The 22,939-nt window shown below is 47.4% G+C and overlaps 1 protein-coding gene across 2 annotated transcripts in view; it reads left to right on the top strand.

Annotated features, from left to right (window-relative positions):
• The first annotated feature begins 202 nt into the window (after nucleotides 1-202).
• Nucleotides 203-22,939, top strand: part of LOC147627309 (uncharacterized) — a 35,607-nt gene continuing 12,870 nt past the window's right edge. For both annotated transcript variants that reach the window (XM_086815940.1, XM_086815941.1), the window contains exons 1-2: nucleotides 203-341; nucleotides 473-572. In XM_086815940.1, coding sequence (XP_086672066.1) covers nucleotides 275-341; nucleotides 473-572 — 167 coding nt within the window. In that variant the 5' untranslated portion in view covers nucleotides 203-274. The remainder of the gene's footprint in view (nucleotides 342-472; nucleotides 573-22,939) is intronic.

Raw genomic sequence — 22,939 nt, 5'->3', positions numbered from 1 at the left:
ATCTCTTGCCATGCGAAATCCAAGTATGGGGAGTCCAAGCTTGTGATGTACCTAATACGAATCACTCGTCCTAATTCGGGCTAGGGGAGCCTAGGGATTAGGAAGCAGGCTGATTATAAGGGTCAAGGTTGATTAAAATCTTATAAGTTAACTATAAGTGACTTCTTCAGTGAAGCCTATATAAGAGAGGGAGGTGTGTGTTGCTCATTATTATGAGGCACTTGGTCGGTACCTGGACCACGAGAGTGCTACCCACTCATGCCAGTCCATAGCGATGCAGATCCGTCTTACCGTGTGCTCATGGGGGCAAGACCTGGTGGTATGGGGCGCCAGGGGCTTCGGTATGATTTGTCTTGGACGGGTCCTTGACCCTTATGCTCGGGGTGACCTAGCAATTCTAGGTCTACAGTTAGGTGGTGAGCTTGAGCCTGCTGCTTATATTTGGTTAATCTATTTTGTTACTTGTGTTTAGGAGGTCTCGGGAGGGTTTGGTCGCGACAAACCCTTGACAGTTGGTATCAGAGCAATCCTAAACACCGCATGGACAAAGGTGAAGCGTGGAGCAAGTTTCTGTAAGCTTTCCGAACCGATTTTCTATGTCTAACGAGCTCTACATGTATTCTCCTTGTTGTGACGCTTTTCCAAGGTTATGACGTTCATGGTAGAGCAAGGGTGTCACGTAGGGTGTGTTGGTCCTGGAAAAGGAAGGGTGAAGGCCGATATGGCTCGTGTGCTTTTCTATTCATGCAATTCTCTGTGTTAGTTTTCTTGTTTTTTTTTGTGTGTTTGAGAGACGTGCGTAGGCACCGGATGCCTCTCCGTGAGACACATGAAAAAAATCCCTCCGTTTGGGGGGGGGGGGGGGGTTTGATGTTGGATCAGAGAATAGCACGTTGAAAAAAATAGGGAGAAAAAGCACGTTAAAAAAAATATTAAAAAGCAAACTCTTGTCCGTTTTTTGGAACAAAACGTGGAGTTATTTTTTAAGGAAACCAACCTGTTTTTTGAAAAACAACAAAAGCTGAGAGTGTTTTTTTTCAAAAACTCTAGCTTTCGTGTTGCTTTTCGTAGACTCTTTATAAACAAGTGTCCCCCTCCACTCTCTCTCACATTGTTGAAGCTTTGTGAGAGCTACGGGCGAGACAATTGGCACTTTGGATCAACCGTTGTGGACACACTTACGCTTTCAGCTTTGTGACCGTTACCCTTGCACCTCTACTCTTCTTTTCTCTTCTCTTTCATCATGGTGAACCTTGCCGATCTTGCTTTCCAAGAGGATCAAGGGGAGGACGTTGCCATTGATGCACATGGAGAAGAGGTGGATGAAGAACTTAAAGAACATGAAGGAGGTTGAGTACGTGGAGCGCCAAGAGTTTGTTGCCCTTCGTGGGGAGGTGAGTTTCTTACGAGAACAACTCACTCTTTTGCAACATGCTTTACTCAACCCGCAACCACAACCAACCCTTGGACCCATGGCTCCTTCTTTTGCTCCCGATCTCTTTGGGGGAGCGAAAAAGGAGAAGACCCAAGAGTTTGTGGACTCTTGGTTGAATAGGTGGAATACTCACTTTGCATTCCATCCATTTCCGGATGACTGTCTGTTAAGGGTAAAAGTGGGCTGGCCCACCACTCAGCACGACAGCTGGCCCAGTCAGCATGTAACAGCCCACGATCAAGAAAGCAGTTAGAGTCCAAACAGGCAGAACCAAGGAAGTATAAAGGATAGAGCAGCGAAGGCCTGTGGGTTGGGCTATGCAGTAGTGACGGCGACTGCAGTAGGAGTGGGTGTGTGTGTGTGGGTGGGTGAGTGGGCTACCTTAGCCCTGTAACAACCAGTATGAGGCCTTATCTCATGGGTAATAGTTCTAGCTTATAGATGGGATTAGCCAGTGTGGTTCACTTCTCTTGTAATCACGTAATTGGTCTGGAATGCATTAGTCGTCCCATGTACTGTGTCTCTCTCTTTCTCTCTCTGTGGTGCTGGTTGTCCCAAGTATAATTGTCTAATTGGTCCCCGTGGTACAGTCCAGGACTGTCATCACAGTTGTCTTACCCGGAAGTCTTTGGGAAGATGATCAGTCTAACATTGGCGATCCTGCTGGCTGGAAACTTCAGCTATGGAGGACCACGCAGACAATCATGTTGGAACCAGCAAGGCACTGAAAAGATACACCAGGACTACCAGAAAGAGAGCTGTCAACAACGCCGAAGTCGTCAGAGCAGCTGTAGAGCAGAATCAGCAACCAGAGCCTTCAGAAAACCCAGATCAGACAGCAAGTTCAGAAAAATCAGAGTCCCATGGACTCTACAAACGACTATCAACAACAAGATCAAAGACACCAAGACCAGCCGCGGAAAAGAAGAAAAGTTGTCAGTGATCTCAAACTGAAAATGCCAGAGTTCAAAGGGAAGAAAGGCAGGGACCCCCAAGTCCAAGTCCAGGCCTTTGAAAACTGGGCGGAAGGTAGGGGACTGCCCAAAGGAGAATGGAGGGTGTGTTTTCCTCAGACTTTACTGGGGGAAGCTCAGAAATGGTATTTCAATTACCCACCAGAGAACCTGCCCACTTACAAGAAAATGTCCAAAGCCCTGGTGGAAAGGTTCAAGGATGAAAAATTGGACGAAGAGCTACTGGGACAACTGGGAAAAATTAAGCAAAAGAAGTCCAGTGTCAGACAATTTGTGGAAGAAATTAAGGATTTGGCCAGGCAACTATCGTCGCCACCAAGCAAGAAAAGTCTGAGGGCTTGGTTTTTGAATGGTACAGCATTAAAAGGTCTGGCTAAATCAGAAATAACCAATCCGACCAAGACTTTTGAAGAGCTGGTGGAAAGGGCAATCAAGATGGAACGTAAGGGGAGTAAAAAGCACAGGAACCAATCAGAAACCTCCAGCTCATCGAGCTCAGGATCATCAGACAGCAACTCAGAGGAAGAGACTGAAAAAGTCAGAAACCTAAAGCGAGAGCTGAAACAACTAAGAAGGAAGGTGGAAAAACAAACTGGGATAAGGACGGAAATGCCCAGGCAAGGAGAAAAATGGTGCGTGCATTGCCGAGAAAGCGGGCACACTACCGGGGAATGTAAGAAATGTGATTATTGTGAACGACGGGGGCATTTGTGGGAGGAGTGCCCAGTCAGATTGTCGGTACCAGAGGTCAGGTTGGCAGCAACAGTCAATCCAGGATCACTAGGGCCTGCTGTTGAGGCAACGCAAGGGCCAACGATAAGGAATCAGCGGCGGCAGTACGGACAGTATACCAGACCCCCACCCAGAACAATAATTTGCTGGGGATGCCAGAAAGAGGGCCATCTTGCCAGAGACTGCCCTGAGCAGCTGACTCATCAGCCACACCCAAACGTGAATATGGTACACCCAGAGGTGGCGGTGGTCACCAAAGCACAAATCAGAGAGCTACCCCCAGCTCACCAGGAGCACAAACAGGAACAGAAGAAAAATGGCAGAAGCTGAAGCAGGAAGCAGCACTGGTCACCAAGAATTTGAAGAAAGGAAAGCCAATCCTGGAGCTCAAGGAACCAGTAGCAGCAACCCAGGCGTGGGACAGAGAGCCAGACGTACACCAGGGGGGCAATGCAGTGCATCCTGAAACCTCAGTGAGGACAATGCAACCTGAAGTCCCAGAAAAAAGTAAAAAGCATGAAGAGCCTCAGTATGGATTACGGAAAGAGATGTCAGAAAGGATAACTAGGCTATCCTTAGAGCTGTCCAAACTGATACAGGCCATGCCAGCGCTGGACAACATGCTAGAAAAAGAAGGATTCAGAGCAGCCTATGAGATCAGCCGAACAGGCTTGAGGGACGACCGAGCTCCAATGATTGGGGTAGAATGTAAAATCCCAGCCCTGAGGACTTCAATAGAACACCAACTGGACCTCGAAGCCAATCTTCAGGACAGGTTACTAGAGCTGGAAAAACTGGATGAGCAGAGACAAAGGGCTTTATGGGAGCAAGAGGTGGCTCAGAAAAGAATGAAAAAGTATCATGACAAGGGCCTGAAGCAGAAGAATGTAGAGGAAGGGGACCTGGTATTATGGTACCCAGGAAAGATTGACGGGAAGCAAAAGAACCTGACCACAGGCTGGATAGGGCCCTTTGAAGTGATCAGGTTATACGAAAATGGTTCTGTTCAGTTAAAAGATTTGGAAGGCCTGGAGCTTCTTGAATGGTTAAACATAGGAAAAATCAAGAAATATCAGATGAGGGCCTTGATTCAGGAAGTCCCCAGTGCTCAGGAAGAGACCCTGGGAGAAACTGAGCCAGAAGAGACCAGGTATGGAAGAACGGGCAGAAAGGAAGGAGCCACCGGAGGAGTTACCGGAAGAGTGACTAGGCAACAGGCTCGAGAAAGACGGGAAGCAGATGTGGCAGTAGTGGCCGTTAGAAATAATCATGAAAAAAGAGGGTGGAAATCAAAAACAAAAGGGTGTGTGGGATGGAGCATTATGGGGCTTCTAATGCTGATTCTATTAGGATCATGGGCACACACCTCGATGGCATGCAGCGTTAAAGAAAGAAAGAAAGGCACCAAGTGTTCCTTTTGTTTTAGCAAAAATGGAAATTCAGGAGTGAACCATTGTGAAATCCGGTTGGGGATGAGCGCTAGGCTAATCAGAATGCAAGGATCTAGAGCCAAGGTCGAGGCATGGCTGAATGCTGGGTTCATCGCGGGTAACAAATGGCTCAACTCGATAAAAAAGGATCTGAAAGGTGGCAAACCAGGAAGGAAGGAAAAAATGGGCCATGTGCTGAGGAAAGCTGAGGCCAGGAAAAGGAAGGGAAAAATGGGCCATGTGCTGAGGAAAGCTGAGGCCAGGAAATTGTTAGAGAAGAAAATCCTCGTGGACTACAGAGGTCCGAGGTGGATCAGGAGGTCCAGGGGGACCAGGATGGTCCAAGAGGGTCAGGTCAAGGATAAGGCCCCTGGGAAGCCAGGAGGGCTTAGAGGTCCGAAATGGATCAGGAGGTCCAGGGGGACCAGGATGGACCAAGAGGGTCAGGTCAAGGATAAGGCCCCTGGGACTGGGAGCCTGAACCTGAAAAGCCAGGATTGCCCAGGAAAGCCAGGAGGGCTCAGAGGCCAAGCCAAAAAGGGGGGTTCAGCTCCAAGAATCTCAGGATCAGACATGGCGGAATTGGCTCCTCAGCCGATTGGAGGCCCAGGTGGTTGAACTAAAAATCCAAGTGAAGAATGCCCAGCAGGGAAAAGAGCAACTGGAGGCCCAGAAGCAGAAGTGGGCCAAGGAAAAATCAAAGAGCAAGAAAAAGCTCAAGAAGGCCAGAGAGGAGTGCAGAGAAGAGAGATTCAGGCCATCATCGAACAAGCTCAGACCCTGAAGGCCGAATTAGAGCACGAGTTGGAGCAGATCCTGGTTCTAGGAGAGGGGACTGAACGTTGGGAACAGTGCCTGACCCAGGTCCTTGGGTGGCTTCAGAGGTGGTTCAAGGTGGTCAGGGAAGAAGTCAGATACATGGAACGGGTGGTGGCTCAACTACCGGATAGTCCAGTGCTTTTATATGCAGTAGCCCCCCCACCAGAAGCCCTCCCAACCTTTTACCCTGTGCTGTTCCTCCCGGAGATCTCGGAGCAACTGGACGCCGATGCTTATGTGGCCCTGGCAAAACAGTACCACCTGGAGTGAACAAATGGAGGAAAATTATAAAACAATGAAAATGGTGATTTAGAACATGGAAGCCCAGGACTGGGATCTTTGCAAGGACGTATTTGACAACTGGGCTCGCCACCAAGAGAAACTGATCAGAATCAGTAATGAGCTGCTCAGATATCATGTGCTGGCCCAGAAAATGCCACCAGACAAGCATGAAAAGTTGAGCTTGGACCTGGGAGTTCAGTGGCTTGCTGAAAGACTGCTGGAGGCCAGAATATAGGTGAATCGACCAGCCTATGGGTCCTGGCTGGCCACAGCTTTCTGGTGTACACAACTGGCCAAGGCAAGAATTAGCAGGCGACCCACATGTAATCGAAGACATCAAGGGTGACCAGCGCCGGAGACAGAGGGTCGGGATAGGAGGAGCTGAGAAGCGGCCAGGCGGCCAGTCAAAGGCAAGGACACAGGCTTCCAACTATTTTCAATCCTCTCCAGGAGGTAGAACCGATTTAGAAAAAGGGAGAAGAATGTTAAGGGTAAAAGTGGGCTGGCCCGCCACTCAGCACGACAGCTGGCCCAGTCAGCATGTAACAGCCCACGATCAAGAAAGCAGTTAGAGTCCAAACGGGCAAAACCAAGGAAGTATAAAGGATAGAGCGGCGAAGGCCTGTGGGTTGAGCAATGCAGTAGTGACGTCGACTGCAGTAGGAGTGGGTGTGTGTGTGTGTGTGGGTGAGTGGGCTACCTTAGCCCTGTAACAACCAGTATGAGGCCTTATCTCATGGGTAATAGTTCTAGATTATAGATGGGATTAGCCAGTATGGTTCTAGATTATAGATGGGATTAGCCAGTATGGTTCTAGATTATAGATGGGATTAGCCAGTATGGTTCACTTCTCTTGTAATCACGTAATTGGAATGCATCAGTCGTCCCGTGTATTGTGTCTCTCTCTTTCTCTCTCTGTGGTGCTGGTTGTCCCAAGTATAATTGTCTAATTGGTCCCCGTGGTACAGTCCAGGACTGTCATCACAGTTGTCTTACGTGGAAGTCTCTGGGAAGATGATCAATCTAACACCGTCACATTCAAATGGTTCAAGGCTTTCTCAAAGGGAAGGCCTTGACTTGGTGGAAAGACCTACGGCAAAAGCCCACCTCTTGGGCTGATTTTGAGCAAATTTTTAGGGTTGAATTCGTTCAACCCGAAGATGAGTTTGAGGTTCTCAACAAACTCATGACTTTGGACATGCATAACACTCCTTTCGATAGCTATGTACAGAAATTCCGTGAGTTGGCCGCTCGTGCTCCGCACATGGACCCACATACTTTATGTGGTTTCTTTGTTCATGGATTACCTAACGATTACCAATATGAGGTTCGAAAGAGCCATAGCAGGACCATGGAGGAAGCTATTCACTCCGCAAAGATCTTCGACGAAACCATGGTTGGCGCCACAAAGAAGAATTCAAAGACGAACACCACTACCGAGGGGGGTTTCAAAGGTAAATGTAAGTTTACACCTCAAAAACCTGTTCAACAAGATCGTGAAACTACCTCCACACCGCAATCCTCTTCAAAGAGGATTCGAAACATCAAAGAAGGCCGATGCTTCATTTGTAACCAAAAAGGCCACACTCAAAAGTTTTGCCCCAAGGCAAAAAGTGGTCCTAAAACTGCAAATGTGATGGAAGTTAAAGGTAAATCCGACACTTCTAAAGTTATTTCTGTCGAGACTTATTTACTTGATCATAGTACTTGCATGGATTGTAGCTTTAATTCTAGAGTCTTTGGACCCAATGATCTCATACGTATGTATGGATCCGTATTGGGAAAAGAAGTTCTCATACTTTTTGACCTTGGTAGTACTCACAATTTCATAAATGCCAAGTTGGTGCAAAAATTGCGAGTAAAAACGTAGCCAAGTGATCACGTTTATCGAGTAAACATGGCAGTCGGACATGGGCAAGTTTGGGACAAAGGAGTGTCTCAATTACCTATTACGATACAAGCTTATTTCGAGTGTCTAGATTTTTTGCTTATGAATCTAGATAGAGTAAACTTGATATTAGGTAAAGAATGGTTCTATGCCAAGAACCAGGATGTCCATGTAGATTGGAAGGGTCATACCATCTCCTTTTCACATGATGGTGTCCATTTTTGTTTGAAGGGTGATTTTGTGGATAAACCCTCGAATCTTGTAAATTCAACCAAAGTTTATGATATGATGTCTTCTTTTTGTTACGAAGCGTATCAATGTGTGTCTGTTCCGTCTTCTTTTCATATGGTTGCTTCTTTACATTCTGTTGAGTTAGATCCATCTGAGACAAGTGTGTTAGAAGACATTAAGAACGAGTTTTCTGATGTCTTTCTGGTTGAATTACCGTATGGTGTACCTCCCGAGAGGGCGGTAGATCATAAGATTGAACTTGTTCCAAGCGCTCAACCTGTGAGCATAGCTCCGTACAGGATGAGTCAAATGGAAGAGAATGAGATTGCACGACAATTGTCGGAATATCTCCGTTTAGGGCAAATCCGCAAGAGTAAATCTCCCTGAGGGGCACCCCTGCTTTTAAAGCACAAGAAGGATGGGAGCTGGCGAATGTGTGTGAACTATAAGAAATTGAATAAAGTTACGATTAAGAATAGGTATCCCCTTCCCAGATAGGACGATTTGATTGATAGATTGCATGGTGCTCTCTATTTCACGAAGATTGACCTACGTACTGGCTATCACCAGATACGTATTGCGAAGGAAGATGTCTTTAAGACAGCCTTCCGTACTCGGTACAGACACTACGAGTTTCTCGTATTGCCTTTTGGTCTCACCAATGCTCCGGCTACGTTTCAACAAATGATGGATCATCTCTTTCGAGATTGTCTTGGTAAATTTTTTGTTGTTTTCTTAGATGATATTTTGGTTTATAGCCGTTCTCTTGAGGAACATGCAATGCACCTCCGTTTCGTCTTGGATATCCTTAGACGTGAGAAGCTATATGCAAAAATCTCTAAGTGTAACTTCAAAAGGAAATAGTATACCTCGGTCATAGAATTTCTAACCAAGGTATGAGCAGTGAGGATGCGCGTATACAAAAGGTTTTGCAATGGTCGGTTCCTCGCACAGTTAGGCAACTTCGTGCTTTCTTGGGGTGGTTCACTGTATTTCTTCGGAAGTCTGTGCGATTCTATTCTAGAATTATTTTGCCAATGAACCACCTTCTCCGTGGTCGTGGACGTAAGTCCAATAGCCTTATTGAGTGGAACGACGAGCTTGATGCATCTTTTCGAGCTATTAAACAAGAAGTGGAAGATTCTCTTTGTTTAGCCCTAGCGGATCTTGGCAAAGCACGGTTCAGGATGGGAGCTCCATTGATGATGACTATAGTTCAGAGAATCAAGCCCTAGGTGTTAGTTTTCTATACGGTATGGTTTACTATTCCGTAATGGAAAGGTTTGTGTACCTGATGTGCCAAAGTTGAAGAAAAGGATCCTTATTGAATGTCATGACACTCCGTCTCGGCAGGTGACCCTGGGGTACATCGAACCTATGATCTAGTAAAATAGGCATTTTATAGGCCAAAGATAAAGGCTTTTATCCAGGACTATGTCGTGAAATGTCCTTCATGTCAAGTAAATAAGACCGATCGCCTTAAAGCTGGGGGAATGTTGCATCCCTTGGATATCCCGAATGGTAAATGGGAAAGTATTTCCATGGACTTTATAGTAGGGTTACCCCGATCCAGCAGAGGACATGATTTCCTTTGGGTAGTCGTGGATCGACTAACCAAGATGGTGAGGTTTATATCGACCAAGTCGACCATAAAGGCGCCTGAGTTAGCACAACAGTTTGTTGAGCAGCTTTTCAGACTTTATGGATTGCCTTCCGATATTGTTAGTGATAGGGACTCGAAGTTCACTGGTCACTTTTGGAAGTTGGTTTTCCAAAAGTTAGAGACTACGCTTAGTATGAGTTCCTCTTATCATCCTCAGTCTGATGGGCAAACAGAGAGGGTGAATCAGGTTTTGGAGGATATGCTTCGTGCATATGTATCCAAGAGACCATCTGGTTGGGAGAGGTACATCCCTATGGTCGAGTTTGCCTACAATAGTGTGAAGCATACGACTACTGGATACAGTCCGTTTACACTTATGTATGGGTTTCAACCCCGATCTCCTGTTTCTTTAAAACTCAAGGGATTGCAGTTAGATGCAGCTAGGGATTTCTTGCTCGATATGAAGGAAATGCTAGTGCAGGCTAAGGATGCTATCAAGAGTGCTCAAGATAGGGCACAGTTTTATTCTGATAGACAACGATCATCGAGAGTATTCTCTGAGGGAACGCTTGTGTACTTGAAAGTGCCCAAGTCTTCCGAGACGTTGAGAACAAGGAAGTATCCAAAATTATCCCCTAGGTACCGTGGGCCTTACAAGATCCTGAAAAGGGTAGGTGAGGTAGCGTATAAACTAGAATTGCCTCCCCGAGTGCAAGCTCATCCCGTTTTTCATGTGAGTAGACTCAAGGAAAAATTGGGTAGTGAGGATAACATTGTAACACCTCGGGAACTTGTTGAGCTTGAGGACTTATCCTATGTTCCACATTAGCCGGAGCTCATCGTAGATTTTAGGGAATGGCAACTTAGAAATAAGTTGATTCGTGAATATCTAGTTAAGTGGAAAGATAGGGCCGAGGAGGACTCAACTTGGGAGACAGTTGCTAGTTTGAAACATAGATTCCTTGACTTCATTTCCGAGGACGTAAATGCCTGATAAAGGGGGGAAGTATGTGATGTACCTAATGCTAATCACTGGATTAGTCGTCCTAATCCAAGCTAGGGGAGCCTAGGGATTAGGAAGCAGGCTGGTTATAAGGGTCAAGGTTGATTAAAAGCTTATAAGTTAATTATAAGTGACTTCTCTATTTATAGCTTTAGTGAAGCCTATATAAGAGAGGGAGGTGTATGGGTATTGTATTGCTCATTATTATGAGGCACTTGGTCGGTACTGGACCATGAGAGTGCTACCCACTTTTGCCAGTCCATAGCGATGCAGATCCGTCTTACCGTGTGCTCATGGGGACAAGACCTGGTGGTATGGGACGCCAGGGGCTTCGGTATGATCTGTCTTGGACGGGGCCATTACCCTTATGCTCGGGGGTGGCCTAGCGATTCTAGGTCTACGGTTGGGTGGTGAGCTTGAGCCTACCGCTTATATTTGGTTAATCTATTTTGTTACGTGTGTTTAGGAGGTCCCAGGAGGGTTTGGTCGCGCGACAAACCCCTGACAAAGCTATACTGAAAAGGAGGAAGGCAGTCCATCTGGAGGCCACGTGGTGTCAAGCTTTTATCATCTTTGGAGGAGTAGAGGTTTCCAATTTCGCACTATGATCTTTGGGCCTTTGCCAAAGTAAGCCTAGGTCGGTCCAGGTTCTACACCATGCTGTTACCATCCTCCTCATAATGAAGAGTTAGACTTCTCTCGATCTTCGATTTCCAAGTAAGCAAGCTGGTGCTGAGGCTGCCCCGAGCATTCAAACGTCCATATTGGCCCATGCTTGCTGAGCTAACCAAATCCACAAGCACCAAATAGCAGGGAATTCCCTTGGTGCTTTGTTGTGGCAACAAGTGTCCTCTATTGTGGTTGCAAGCCATACTCCTAGTGCAAGGCCATTGTGAGTTGTCAATCAAAAGAGAAGGATGACCGTGCATGGGCGGTAAGTACTCAAGCGAGCTTGGCAAGAATTTTTTGTGATATACCCTGAGTTGTCCAGGGGGATTGCATGATGTCTTGGTCAAAAGGGACAATCAAACATGCATTGATCAAGGACAACTTCTTGAGCTATTCCTTACTATATGTTTCAACATAATTGTAGGAATTCATTTTGTGAACAAGGATTCTATCACCTTGAGGATTAGTAAACCACAATTTGAGAGATTGATTGACATGAGTTGGTTGACCCAGGTTTTTCCCTCTCTCTCTCTCTCTCTTGTTTACTTCTCCATGCTTAGTGTACAATCATTATCAGTGGTTATCCTACCTAAAGTTCTTTTGACCGATTCCTTTATAACACTATGTGTGCATCTTAAAAGAATTTAAGGAATCAAGTGCTCTCTTAGAAGTACGCATATGGACATGCCTATTTCAACATGTGCTGCCCCATGTTGCTGATCGTGCTGTTGCCTGCACCAATGGGCTTTTGTGGAACTGCCTTGGGTTGTAGGTACGTCACAAGCACAAAGGTGTCATGAGCGGAAGCTTTCGACTAGGATTAACGTTAAACAAAGGCTCAAAGTAACGCTAATCTGCATACACACAATAGAGAAGTCACTGACAGAGAGATCCTGTTGATCTAAACTACTGTGTATATTGCAAAGATGCTATAAATATACAATGGTGGAACTTTGTTCCCATGCGTGCATGCTATCTATTGAATGCATGACAAGCCACTTTGTGCTGACAGAGAGTCCTCTGAGAACCCCAAAACTCACGAGATTCCCGAAGCTGTTCTGATCTCCTTACGGGCTGCAACGGACAACCAGAGATCATGTTATCCTTTGTCTGCTCTGAATCCTTCCTTCCTGCATGCAAGCCTTGCTTCACAAACACTTGCTAGGCCTTCTGTAGCTTTGGCTGTCGGCAGCTCCTAAGTTGGTCTGCTGCTGGTCGGGCTGCCCTTCGCTGGCTGGGCTGGCTGCTGGCTGCACGTGAGATGGCTTGTTGGTTGGTGGGGGCTGCCCCGTGGGCTGGCCCTTGGGCTGCCGACAGCTCCTAAGTTGGTCTGCTGCTGGTCACAGGCTGCCCTTCACTGGCTGGGCTGGCTGTGCAGCCCTGCTGGCTGCACGTGAGATGGCTTGTTGGTTGGTGGGGCCTGCCCGTAGGGTGGCCAAGCCCCTTGGGTTGGCCCTTGGGTAGCTTTTGGGTGGCCTTTGGGTAGCCCCTAAGCCCTCCAAGACTCCCATGTTCCATAGTCCTCTAAGGCCCTCATGTCCACAAATCCATCTTCATGCTCATGATGACCATGGTGTCCCTCCCGCACCAGATGATCACATTGTCCACGCTATCTTGCTGACTCTTCAGGTACCACAAACTCAATTGTCCAGGACCATATCCACTGGCCCATACACGTCCCAGGCACCTGCTTAAGTATCTGCTGATAGGTAAGAGGATGTCCACATCATGCCAGTGGGCATGCACGTGACAAAAGGTCTCTTCAATATTGCTTTCTTTCCAACAGTTTAAGGTCAACCAATACCAATATTCTACACAAAGATGTTTATGTGTTTACCAATGGGTCAGTCCCACTTTTACGACTGGTTGAAGCATAGATCTATCTAATGTGTAATTATAAAGGATTGCTTTAAAGTCATCCACCCTCAATAAAAATTTGGAGTCGAGTTAATCACTCGTGTTGAGCATGAAAGCTATCAACACGAGTTAATCACTCGTGTTGAGCATGAAAGCTATTAACAACACAAAAAATCACTCCCAAGTATACCCAACCATTTGTTTAATAGCATTGACTTCCACTTTTCCCATCAAGGTCAATATGAATGAAACCTAGCTAGGGAATAGTAGTGAACCACTTAGCTACTTAATCAAATAAAACAACAACAGCATTCATTTACCATTCACATAGCACAACAAAAAAACATACATGGCATAAGAAATTTGACACCACATTGGGGCTGGAATGGGCGGACCCCATGAAACTTTGTATCACAAACAGAGTATTTAAAGTACAAGCATGTGGATGCCCTGTAGGGCCACCAAGTTTTCAAGTATAAACAAAATGCACAACAATATCTTCAAAGAATTCCTGTTCCAAAATCTTGGGCATGTTACCTAGAACTCTGAAACCATGTCCTAGTGTATGCTCTCAGGCCAAGCCCCAAAAGTCACATACACCCTCAACAACCCTACCCCCATCCTCCACGGAGGAAGGCAGTATGCCCTCTTCTCTTTAATTGGATGCCCTTTTTGGGGGAGGTCCTGAACCTCCTAGGACTCTACATACAGTTCTTACTGAAGAGTTCCTATAAAGAGTTGTGCATACACTTACTATCCTTGACCAAGCCATGGCCACGAGTCCTCGGCTTAGAAAAATACAACTCTTCAGATGCGGGAGTAGATCTTTGCATAGAAGCCTCCAAACTCCTTCACATCAATGTTGAAAGAGCATAATGGCTGGACAACAGGTACAATAGATATGGCTTGGTGCGGTATAGCCGGTACAAAAGGTACAAAGTCAGGTTCAGTGGGTACACTGGTATGGAGCAACGGGTACATTGGCAAACAGGTCCAAATCTATAGAAAGTCACTCGGTGGATAGATGTGCCTGTATGGACAGGTTGTACAGTGCATGGATAGCAGGGTACTATGCACCTTGACCCAATCTTTGGATTATTTTGGGGTAAATGATGGTACCTTGGACCCAAGGCTCGTACAAGCAATGCGAATGGGAGATTGTCCACCAGCGCGATGTGTACATGTGCATATGCATGTTTTGATGTGTGCATGCGCTTGGGAATCTCTATATTTACAAAGAGTTTGGCAAGCACATCTTTTGTAAATCTTAAGAGTATTTAATTCATGCAAATGTGTTTACTCTTTTATAAGGTTTCAGTACACACACATATTGATGAGATAGGCGGGAACTTTAGTTTAAAAAGCCACCCATCCCATTAATGCATGTGTGAGAGCTTCATGAGAGAACCGGTTTCATGTATTGATAAAGGACTCCTAGCTACACAGCGATATGACTCAAATTAAAACATCTTGAAACAAGAGTAATCTGAGTGGAACTAACCATAGCAGTTCAGCATAGACCTATATTACTCAAGTAAGATTAGTGTGGTGTGGAAGCTTTAAAGACATTAAAATAGTAATATTTGTATCTAGCTTTTACAATTATTGATGTACAAGCATTTTCAAATTTTGCCACCGTACACTCATCTGCAATGAATTCCGTACACTGTGCTTGTGTCGGTACATCCATATCGTCCATACTTGCTGTATTACTGCTTGAATCACCGCTGAAGCTGGTTTTGAAGATGTACCTGTTCTACCAGCCATGCACCTGTTTTACCACCTGTACGGGCTATACCAGCACCTGTACTTGCTGGCTGCCATGTATTTTGCTGTTGCAGAATTGGATGGTTAGTCCCAGCACTGTACGGGCTATACTAGCACCTGTACTTGCAGATGTAGCTGCTGGCTGCCATGTATTTTGCTATTGCAGAATTGGATGGTTAGTCACATGTATTGTACTGGCTGAATCAGTACCCTTCGGACATATGGGTATGCTTGCGGGTATTATTGTTATTCATTATTTTTGGAAGCAACCATGTTTACAGTAAAGTTTTGCTGTTGTATATTACATATGTGGAGGCCCATGAGATATTGGGGAAGATCAGTACCAACATAGGTAGAAGTTTCATCTATTAGTCCAATGGTGTATGGTTCTTTATATGGTTGTATATGGATAAATCTAGTGCTCCCCCCAGCATGAATGACAAGTATTGCGCTGCTGTGCTCGTGAGGCTCCTGCGCTGCTGCTGACCCACCCCCTGCTCCCGCCATCGAGCCCTCGCCCTCGCCCTCGCTCCCCCCGCCCCCGCCCCCGCCCCCGCTCCCCCCTGCTCCCGCTCCCGCTCCCGCTCCCGCCCCCGCCCCCCTCCCTCGCTCTCTCCCCTCTCCCACCTTCGCCCCCCTCCCCCTCCCCCTCCCCCACTCCCCCCCCTCGCCTGCCTCTTCCACCCCTCGCCTGCCTCTCCCGCCTTCGCCCCCCTCGCCATCGCTCTCCCCCCCGCCCTCCCTCCGTCACCTGCCTCTTCCGCCCCTCGCCATCGCTCTCCCCCCCCGCCTCCCCCCTGCCCCGTTTCTTCCACCCCTCGCCATCGCTCTCCCCCCCAGCCTCCCCCCTGCCCCGTTTCCCCCCCTCGCCTCCCCGTCTCTCTCCGCCCGCCCTCCCCCTCCGCCCCCCTCGCCTCCTCCCGTCCTCCCCCTTGCGCCTTCCCCCTCTCCCCCCCTTTTTTCCTCCCGCCCCCCCTCGCCCCTCTCCCTCCCTCTCCCTTCCCCTCGCGCCCGTCCCCCCCCCCCCCCACTAGGGACCACAAATTCCATCGGCACTAAGAATACAGCTTCTGGTCCCAGTCAGTCCGGTTCTCATTGACTATCTTCTTCAGAATTTTCTGCAGCACCTGGTTAGTTGATTCCGCCTGTCCATTGGCCTGAGGGTAATACACTGTGGACTTCTTATGAATGATCATGTGCTGAGTGGTAAGAGCCCGGATAACTTCATTAAGGAAGTGACCTCCTTGATCACTCACGAGCTCTACTGGGCATCCATATCTGGTCATGATCATTTCATACAAAAACTTGGCTACAAATGTAGCCAGATTGTCACGAAGAGCTCTGGCTTCTACCCACTTCGTGCAATAATCCGTAGCCACCAGAATGTATTTATTGCCAGTGTGAGAAGCGGGTGGGTAGAAGGGTCCTACAAAGTCTAACCCCCATTTTTGAAATGGTTCCAATGGAAGGACAGGGTTATGCGGCATTCTATCGGGCTGGGTGTGGCTGACCCAGACGCTGGCATACGTCACACTGTTTGGCATGCTGCCAGGCATCTTTAAGAACTGTGGGCCACCATAATCCAGCTTGCAAGACTTTCCGGCCAGTAATTTCACCGGAAAAGTGACCACCACTAATACCTTGATGTGCTTCAGCGAGCATTGCCTCATACTCATGTGGAAAAACACACCGACGAAGGATTTGATCTGCTCCTGCTTTGTAGAGTTGCCCAGCAATAACTGAAAAAGTTCTGCTGCGGAGAGCCAGGCGTTTTCTGTGATCCTTGGACATGTAAGGTGGAAAAGTTCCCTGAGTAAGGAACCCCATCATTTCATCATACCAGTCCATCATCACTTCCTCCTTGACAGCAAACAAGTCAGCATCCGGAAGTTGATCCGGCACACCATCAGGCGGCTCGCCGGAATCAATCCGGGAGAGGAAATCTGCTACAGCATGTTGATTACCCGGGGTGTGTTGGATAGTAAATTCAAATTCTTGCAACAGCAACATCCACCTTGCCAGCTTCCCTACTAGATTTGGCTTATTGACTAAATACAGCAGAGCTTGGTGATCCACATGAAACACAAATTTGTTTCCCAAAAGATAATGGCGGAACTTATTGACTGAGTAAATCATACCTAAGGCCTCCCGCTCAGTAGTGGAATAGTTCCTTTCAGCACTGGACAGCATCCGGCTAGCGTAATAAACTGGGCGAAACCACCCTGCATCAGATTCCTGCATGAGGGCGCTGCCGATAGCAATGTCGGATGCATCTACAAAAACATGAAAGATTCTGGTCCAATCCGGGGCTTGAATGATTGGGGCTGCAACCAATAACTTCTTCAGGTTGCAAAAAGCTGTTTCACAAGCCACAGACCAGGTAAACACTACATCCTTTTTGGTGAGCCCATAGAGGGGATAGGCAATATACGCCAGATACCGGAGGAACCGGGTATGCCATTTGATTTGACCTAGAAACCTCGCCAGCTCTTTGACATTCTGTGGAGCACGGACCTTCAAGATCACTTGAACCTTCCCCGGGGATCTACCGCCAAGCCTTGCGCAGAAACAATATGACCCAAAAGTGTTCCACTGGTTACGGCAAAGGCACATTTCGCCGGATTCAGGCTGAGACGAGCAGCTCGGCACCTTTCCAAACACAGTAGAAGGTGGTGGAAATGATCCACCTTCTTGCCAAAGACACTGAAATCATCAATGAAAACATGCATGAACGTGGTAAGATAATCATAAAAAATCTCCTGAACCATGCGTTGGAAGGTAGCTGGAGCATTCTTCAGACCGAACGTCATGACCTGTGACACAAAGACACCCCATTCTGTAACAAAAGCTGTCTTCTCTATATCTTCCGGGGCCATCCTTACTTGATTATAGCCGCTAAAACCATCCAGAAAAGAATAGGTTTCATGTCCGGCTACTGCATCCAGCAATGAATCCGTGAAGGGCAAGGGAAAAGGGTCGGTGATTGTTGCAGCATTCAGCTTCTGGTAATCCACATAGACCCGAAGCTTCCCGTTTGCCTTCGGCACTATGACAATAGGAGAAATCCAGCTAGCTTTATCCACTGGGTATATAAACCCTACCTGTAACAGCTTGTCAATCTCCTGTTTGACCTGTTTGGCATAATTCGGATTCATCCGGTACCGGTTCTGTCGGACAGGGACTGCATCCTCCTTAAGGTTGATCTTATGCTGGTAAAAGGTTGGATCTATGCCCTTCATATCTGTATAACTCCAGGCAAACACATCTTTGAATTCTGTCAACAGATCCTGAAGCTTTTGCTTCCACTCATGTGTTAGTGACGAACTGATCTTGACCATTTTGGGGTCATGCTCATCACCTAAATTCAGATCTTCCAGCTCATCCGCTTGCACTCTGGAGCTCTTCTGCATGTTCTTTTCATGTAGATCCTCAGCTCCCAGAAGTGCCTTGATTTCATCCGGAACATCCGGATACTGTGTGTCCAGCTTGAACTCCGGGTCATCCGGATCAGCCGGTTCTTCAATTGGTTCCGCTGCTGCTGCCGGCTCTGGTGCCTTCTCTGTGTCGACCAAATGAATTGCGGGATCATATTGGAATAGGATTTTATCCACATCGACATCAATCAGAGGAACTAGATCTGGATTAGCCTTAAGAATTTCTTCCTCTTCATCTTCTTCCATGCCTTCAAGACAGTTAAGACCTTCTGCGTACAGCGGACGAGCCGAGGGCTTGAGAGTGCCCTTATTGGCTACAGAGATCTGGAGCTTCTTCTTCCCTCGCCGGATGGTAATCTGATCAGTGGCCCAGTTTTGCTTGATCTTGCCATGCCGAAGCCAAGGTCGACCCAGAAGCATTGGGTAGGCACCCGCGATTTCCTCCATCCGGAGTACCGCCAACGTGACTGGGAAAACACAGCCAGCCACCGTAATATTCTGCCCCCGAACAATGCCTAAGGGCCGCACCCGGCGCTGATCCGCCATCTTGACAGAGAAAGGTGCAAGGTACACATCCTTAATTCCCAACGGTTTCAGCATGGTTTCAGAAAGAATATTCACTCCGGAGCCACCATCAACCAAAACACCGAAAACAGTGTGACCACTGATTTCCACCGTAAGCTCTGGAATTGCCCCATCATAATCTGGAACTGGTTCAGCCATGGCACAAACTGATATCGTATCCGGCACTGCCCTCAACTGGTCCTTTGGCACCACCTTCTGGAGCAACTTCGTCCGGTAACTGGGGACAAGAGCCAGAAACTGGTCCAATGAGATATTCAATCTCATCTCCTTCAGATCTTCCCACAGATCATACTCTGATCCGGATTCAACGGGTAAGGGCTTTTCATCCTTACGTTCCTCCTTCTTAGCTGGCAACTGGCACATGCTCTGCTCGGCCGGTTCTTTTCCTTTTAACGACTGGCAAGCCGTCTTCGCCACATCTTGCAAGACGATGTCTGGTCGATCTTTTGGCTGCAGTTGCACCGGCGTGTTTCCTGACACATCCTTCGGTGCTTGTACTGCCTTCCCTTTCCTACTAGGACCCACCATCTCACCCGTATCCACAGGGGATGGTGACACACTGATTCCACTACGGACAGCTGGATGCCATTGCTTATCCACACTGACCCCCTCTATCACAGTTGAACCCAGCGATCCTCCTGGCACATCACTTGCATTGGAACTAGCCGGGCCTTTCTGGACTGTCACCTGTGCATCTTGCACCATCCGGGTGACCTGGTCCCTGACCTTCTTCTGTTCCTTCCATGCAGTGGGCCTTACTGGATCACTGGATTCTTCTTATATCTCCGTGATCGTAATTGATCCTTTATATCGAGTAACCACCATTGCGGTGGGATCTGGTTGATAAGGCGGAAAATTTTGCTTCACCACTTGCATCATATTGACAGCTGGGGCCGGCGGTGGCGGATTAGCTCCCTGGGCCTGCCGGAGCTCCGCTTGATGCCGTTGCCACACCGGGCAATCCGTCTTCCGGTGACCCAGCGCCGAGCAGTAAAAGCACTGAAAGGGTGCTCCAAGCACGTTACCAGCACCACAACCTCTGCCAAAAGTGTGTTGCACTGGTACCACTGGGGCAGGTACTGGTGCAACTTGCTGGACCGGCACAGGAGGTCGGGCTCGGCCATTATACCGACAGTTCTCCGTAGCATGGGTGGTTGTCTGACAAATTGCACAAAAAGGTGTTAACTTGCACTCCTCCTTAGTGTGACCTGGATTAGAACACTTCGAACACCAAACATCAGGTCGCAATCCGGACACAGAGCCACCTACACTTCCGCCGGTCACCTTGGCCAAAACTGCCAGCAGTCGTTCCTCGACATCCTTTTCTGGCGTCTTGCCTCACTTCTTCCGGCTCTTGTGCCTGGACTCCGTGTCAGAATCGGACTCTGACGAAGATTCATCCGATGTGTCATCCTCCTCGGACTCAGGATCGGAGGACTCAGCAATGACCTTATGCTTTTTCTTCTTCTTTGCGTGCACCAACATGCTGGTCTCGGATCTGCGGGCTGCTTCCACCAAAGCGTCAAACCCAAGGATGGTTACATCCAGAGATGCAACAGTGGGCTTAAGCTCTTTCCGGAGACCACGGACAAACCATTCACCCATGAATGCATCATTGGGATGGACAGTGGGATCCACTCGGTTCCGCAAGGTACGGAACTTAGCAGCATAGTCCTCCACCGGAAGCTTCTTCTGCCGGAGGTTCCGGAGCTTGTGAAGAACTTAAGAAGGGGTTTTATCCTTCCGGAACCAATGCAGAAACGCATCCCAAAGGGCTTCAAAAGTAGGAAAATAATTACTATCATACTGAGCACACCAGTTGGTGGCCCAATCCGTGAATGTCCCGCTGAATGCATTCCGCTTTTGTGTAGTGGGAACTGTTGGTAACATACCATTGGCCCGCCAAATATTCTCAAAATTGGCCACATGGGTATCCAGATTAGTGTGCTTCTTTCCAGAGAATTTGGGATACTTGAGGGCCATGATCGGTTGCAGTGGTAGGGGTGGTATCGGAGGCGGAAGCGGCAATGGTGGTGGTGGCGGAAATATTGGCGGGAGAGGCGGTTGAGGCGGAATTGGCGGGATTGGCGGAATTGGCGGTTGTGGCGAAATCGGCGGGAGGAGCGGAGGTGGCGGAATCGGCGGATTAGGAGTAAAAGACACAGTAGACTTGCACCGGAAGAATGTACTGGGCCGATCTGGAAGGGAGGTCCCTAACCCAAGAGGAGGGCCACGAACTGTGACATTTGGAACTCCACGACCAGCCAACAGAAGACCAGCGATCAGCACATTCCACGCCCGGATCCCCACATCCAACTCCTCTGGACGCGCTGGAACCTGGTATCCGGATTCTCCCAGACTGAAGAAACTGGAAGAACCCGCCTGATGACGGATATCATCATCCGATTCAAGCTGGCGACGCGCTAAGCGTGCCAAGAGACGGAGCTCCCGAGCAGAAGCAGATGAGGAGGGATCCATTCTTCAATAGACAGCGTGTCGCCGTGCGTCCGCCAGAAGAGATAATCCAGGCACCGCTTGTGGGGCGTCATCCGGAAAAGAAACTGGAAGCCCGCCCAAAAAGCGTAAAAGACCATAAAGAGAAGATCGAAAGAAAACCCGATCCACCATGCGCCAGAAACAGACTAAAAGAAGGCCATAGAAAACATAGAAATCAGACGTAGCCACATGTGACACCCAGATAGCAACACCAAAAGAAAAGACAGAACGAAGACATCGCACAACGGTGTAAGAAAACAAAGTAGCAAGAAGTAACCATGGAAAAACAGCATTAGCAGGCATAGAAAAGGACTACGAACCAGATCATACTGTGGAAACGAACGCAGCAGGATCGCCAAAAGTGTTGGCAATAACCAACACGGGAGGATTAAACATTAAAACAAAAAGTAAAATAGACAGACACACAGAGATAACCTTGAAGTGAACATTGTCTTTATTAATTCATTCTCTGTCGAAAAATACAGAGTACAGCGAATACAGATTCAGCGAATCCCAGGATGAATTACATAGATGAATCATAGAACGAATCACATGAATAGCACTGCGGCTTACAGTTATATCCGATTACGGGCTATGAGATACTGGCAGACATGATGTTCAACAGACACGAGATGTCAACAGACATGCCGCCGTTGTTATTACATTATTACATTTATTGAAGATTTATTCCTAAGCTAAAACCTAAGCTAACAGAGTCATCAAATAATTGCTCGGTTTGGTGGCGAAGAGCAACACTATCCATAACCTGGTGCTGGGAGGTTGTTGAGGAATCCTCTTGCTTCAAAGTTTCATCTTTATCAAAATCACCATGATCTGTGACAAAGCCAATACCAAATGCAACCCCTTCCACCTCTCCTTCTGAGATGGACTCCTCTGAGTTGTCACTGCTGCTAGCGTCCTCACCACCATCACTGGACCTTGAACCTGAACTATCAGAAGTTGAGGATTCATCCCTTACCACCTCCTTACGGCGACTCTTGATGTTGTAGCGCACCTTCTTGTTGCCACCTTGGAGAATGAGATCACCTGTCTCCCACTTTTGGATTGCTCTCACTTTGCAAAGCCACGGTCTTCCCAAAATCAATGGGTATGCCCTAGCATCTGGCTTGGTAGAAATGACCTGAAAAGTAGTAGGCACAATAATTCCACCTACATCCACTTCCAAATTTCTTACCACTCCCAGGGTTTTCACCCTAGTGTTGTTGGCAAGCTTTATGCGGTATGGAGACTTGGTTGAAGATAGCTTTAGCTCTGCATCCCTCATAGTCTTTTCACTCATGACATTTATTGATGCCCCTCCATCAATGTATGCATTAGAGATAGATTGCCCACCAATGATGACATTAACCACTGGTACATCATCTCCTACATCTATGTCCACCTTTTGAGCCATGGATGTCCCACTACTTTTCTTTTTCTTCTTTCCCTCCCTTGTGCTTGCTAACTTTCCCCATTCCTTCCTAAGCTTTGGAGATAATGCAAGAAGCTGGCCAAATGTTATATGAGCATTTTTTTCCCTTAAATCTGTGAGAAGGTCATAACTAAGAGATCCTTGTCCAAGAGGAAAATTAGATTGGCTAATTTTCCTTCTAGATGACTTTTTCTTTTTCCTACTCTTCTCTCCTTCAAGCATCTCCTCTCCACCATGCTCTTCTTCATTTTCTTCATGACTCCTAGTTTTTTGATCCCTTTTTACTGTCACTGGCATTAGGG

Source organism: Cibotium barometz, chromosome 21, assembly GCF_041138505.1.
Source record: "Cibotium barometz isolate CiBa-2024 chromosome 21, ASM4113850v1, whole genome shotgun sequence".
Taxonomy (NCBI): domain Eukaryota; kingdom Viridiplantae; phylum Streptophyta; class Polypodiopsida; order Cyatheales; family Cibotiaceae; genus Cibotium; species Cibotium barometz.
This window is presented reverse-complemented; position numbering and strand designations above follow the sequence as displayed.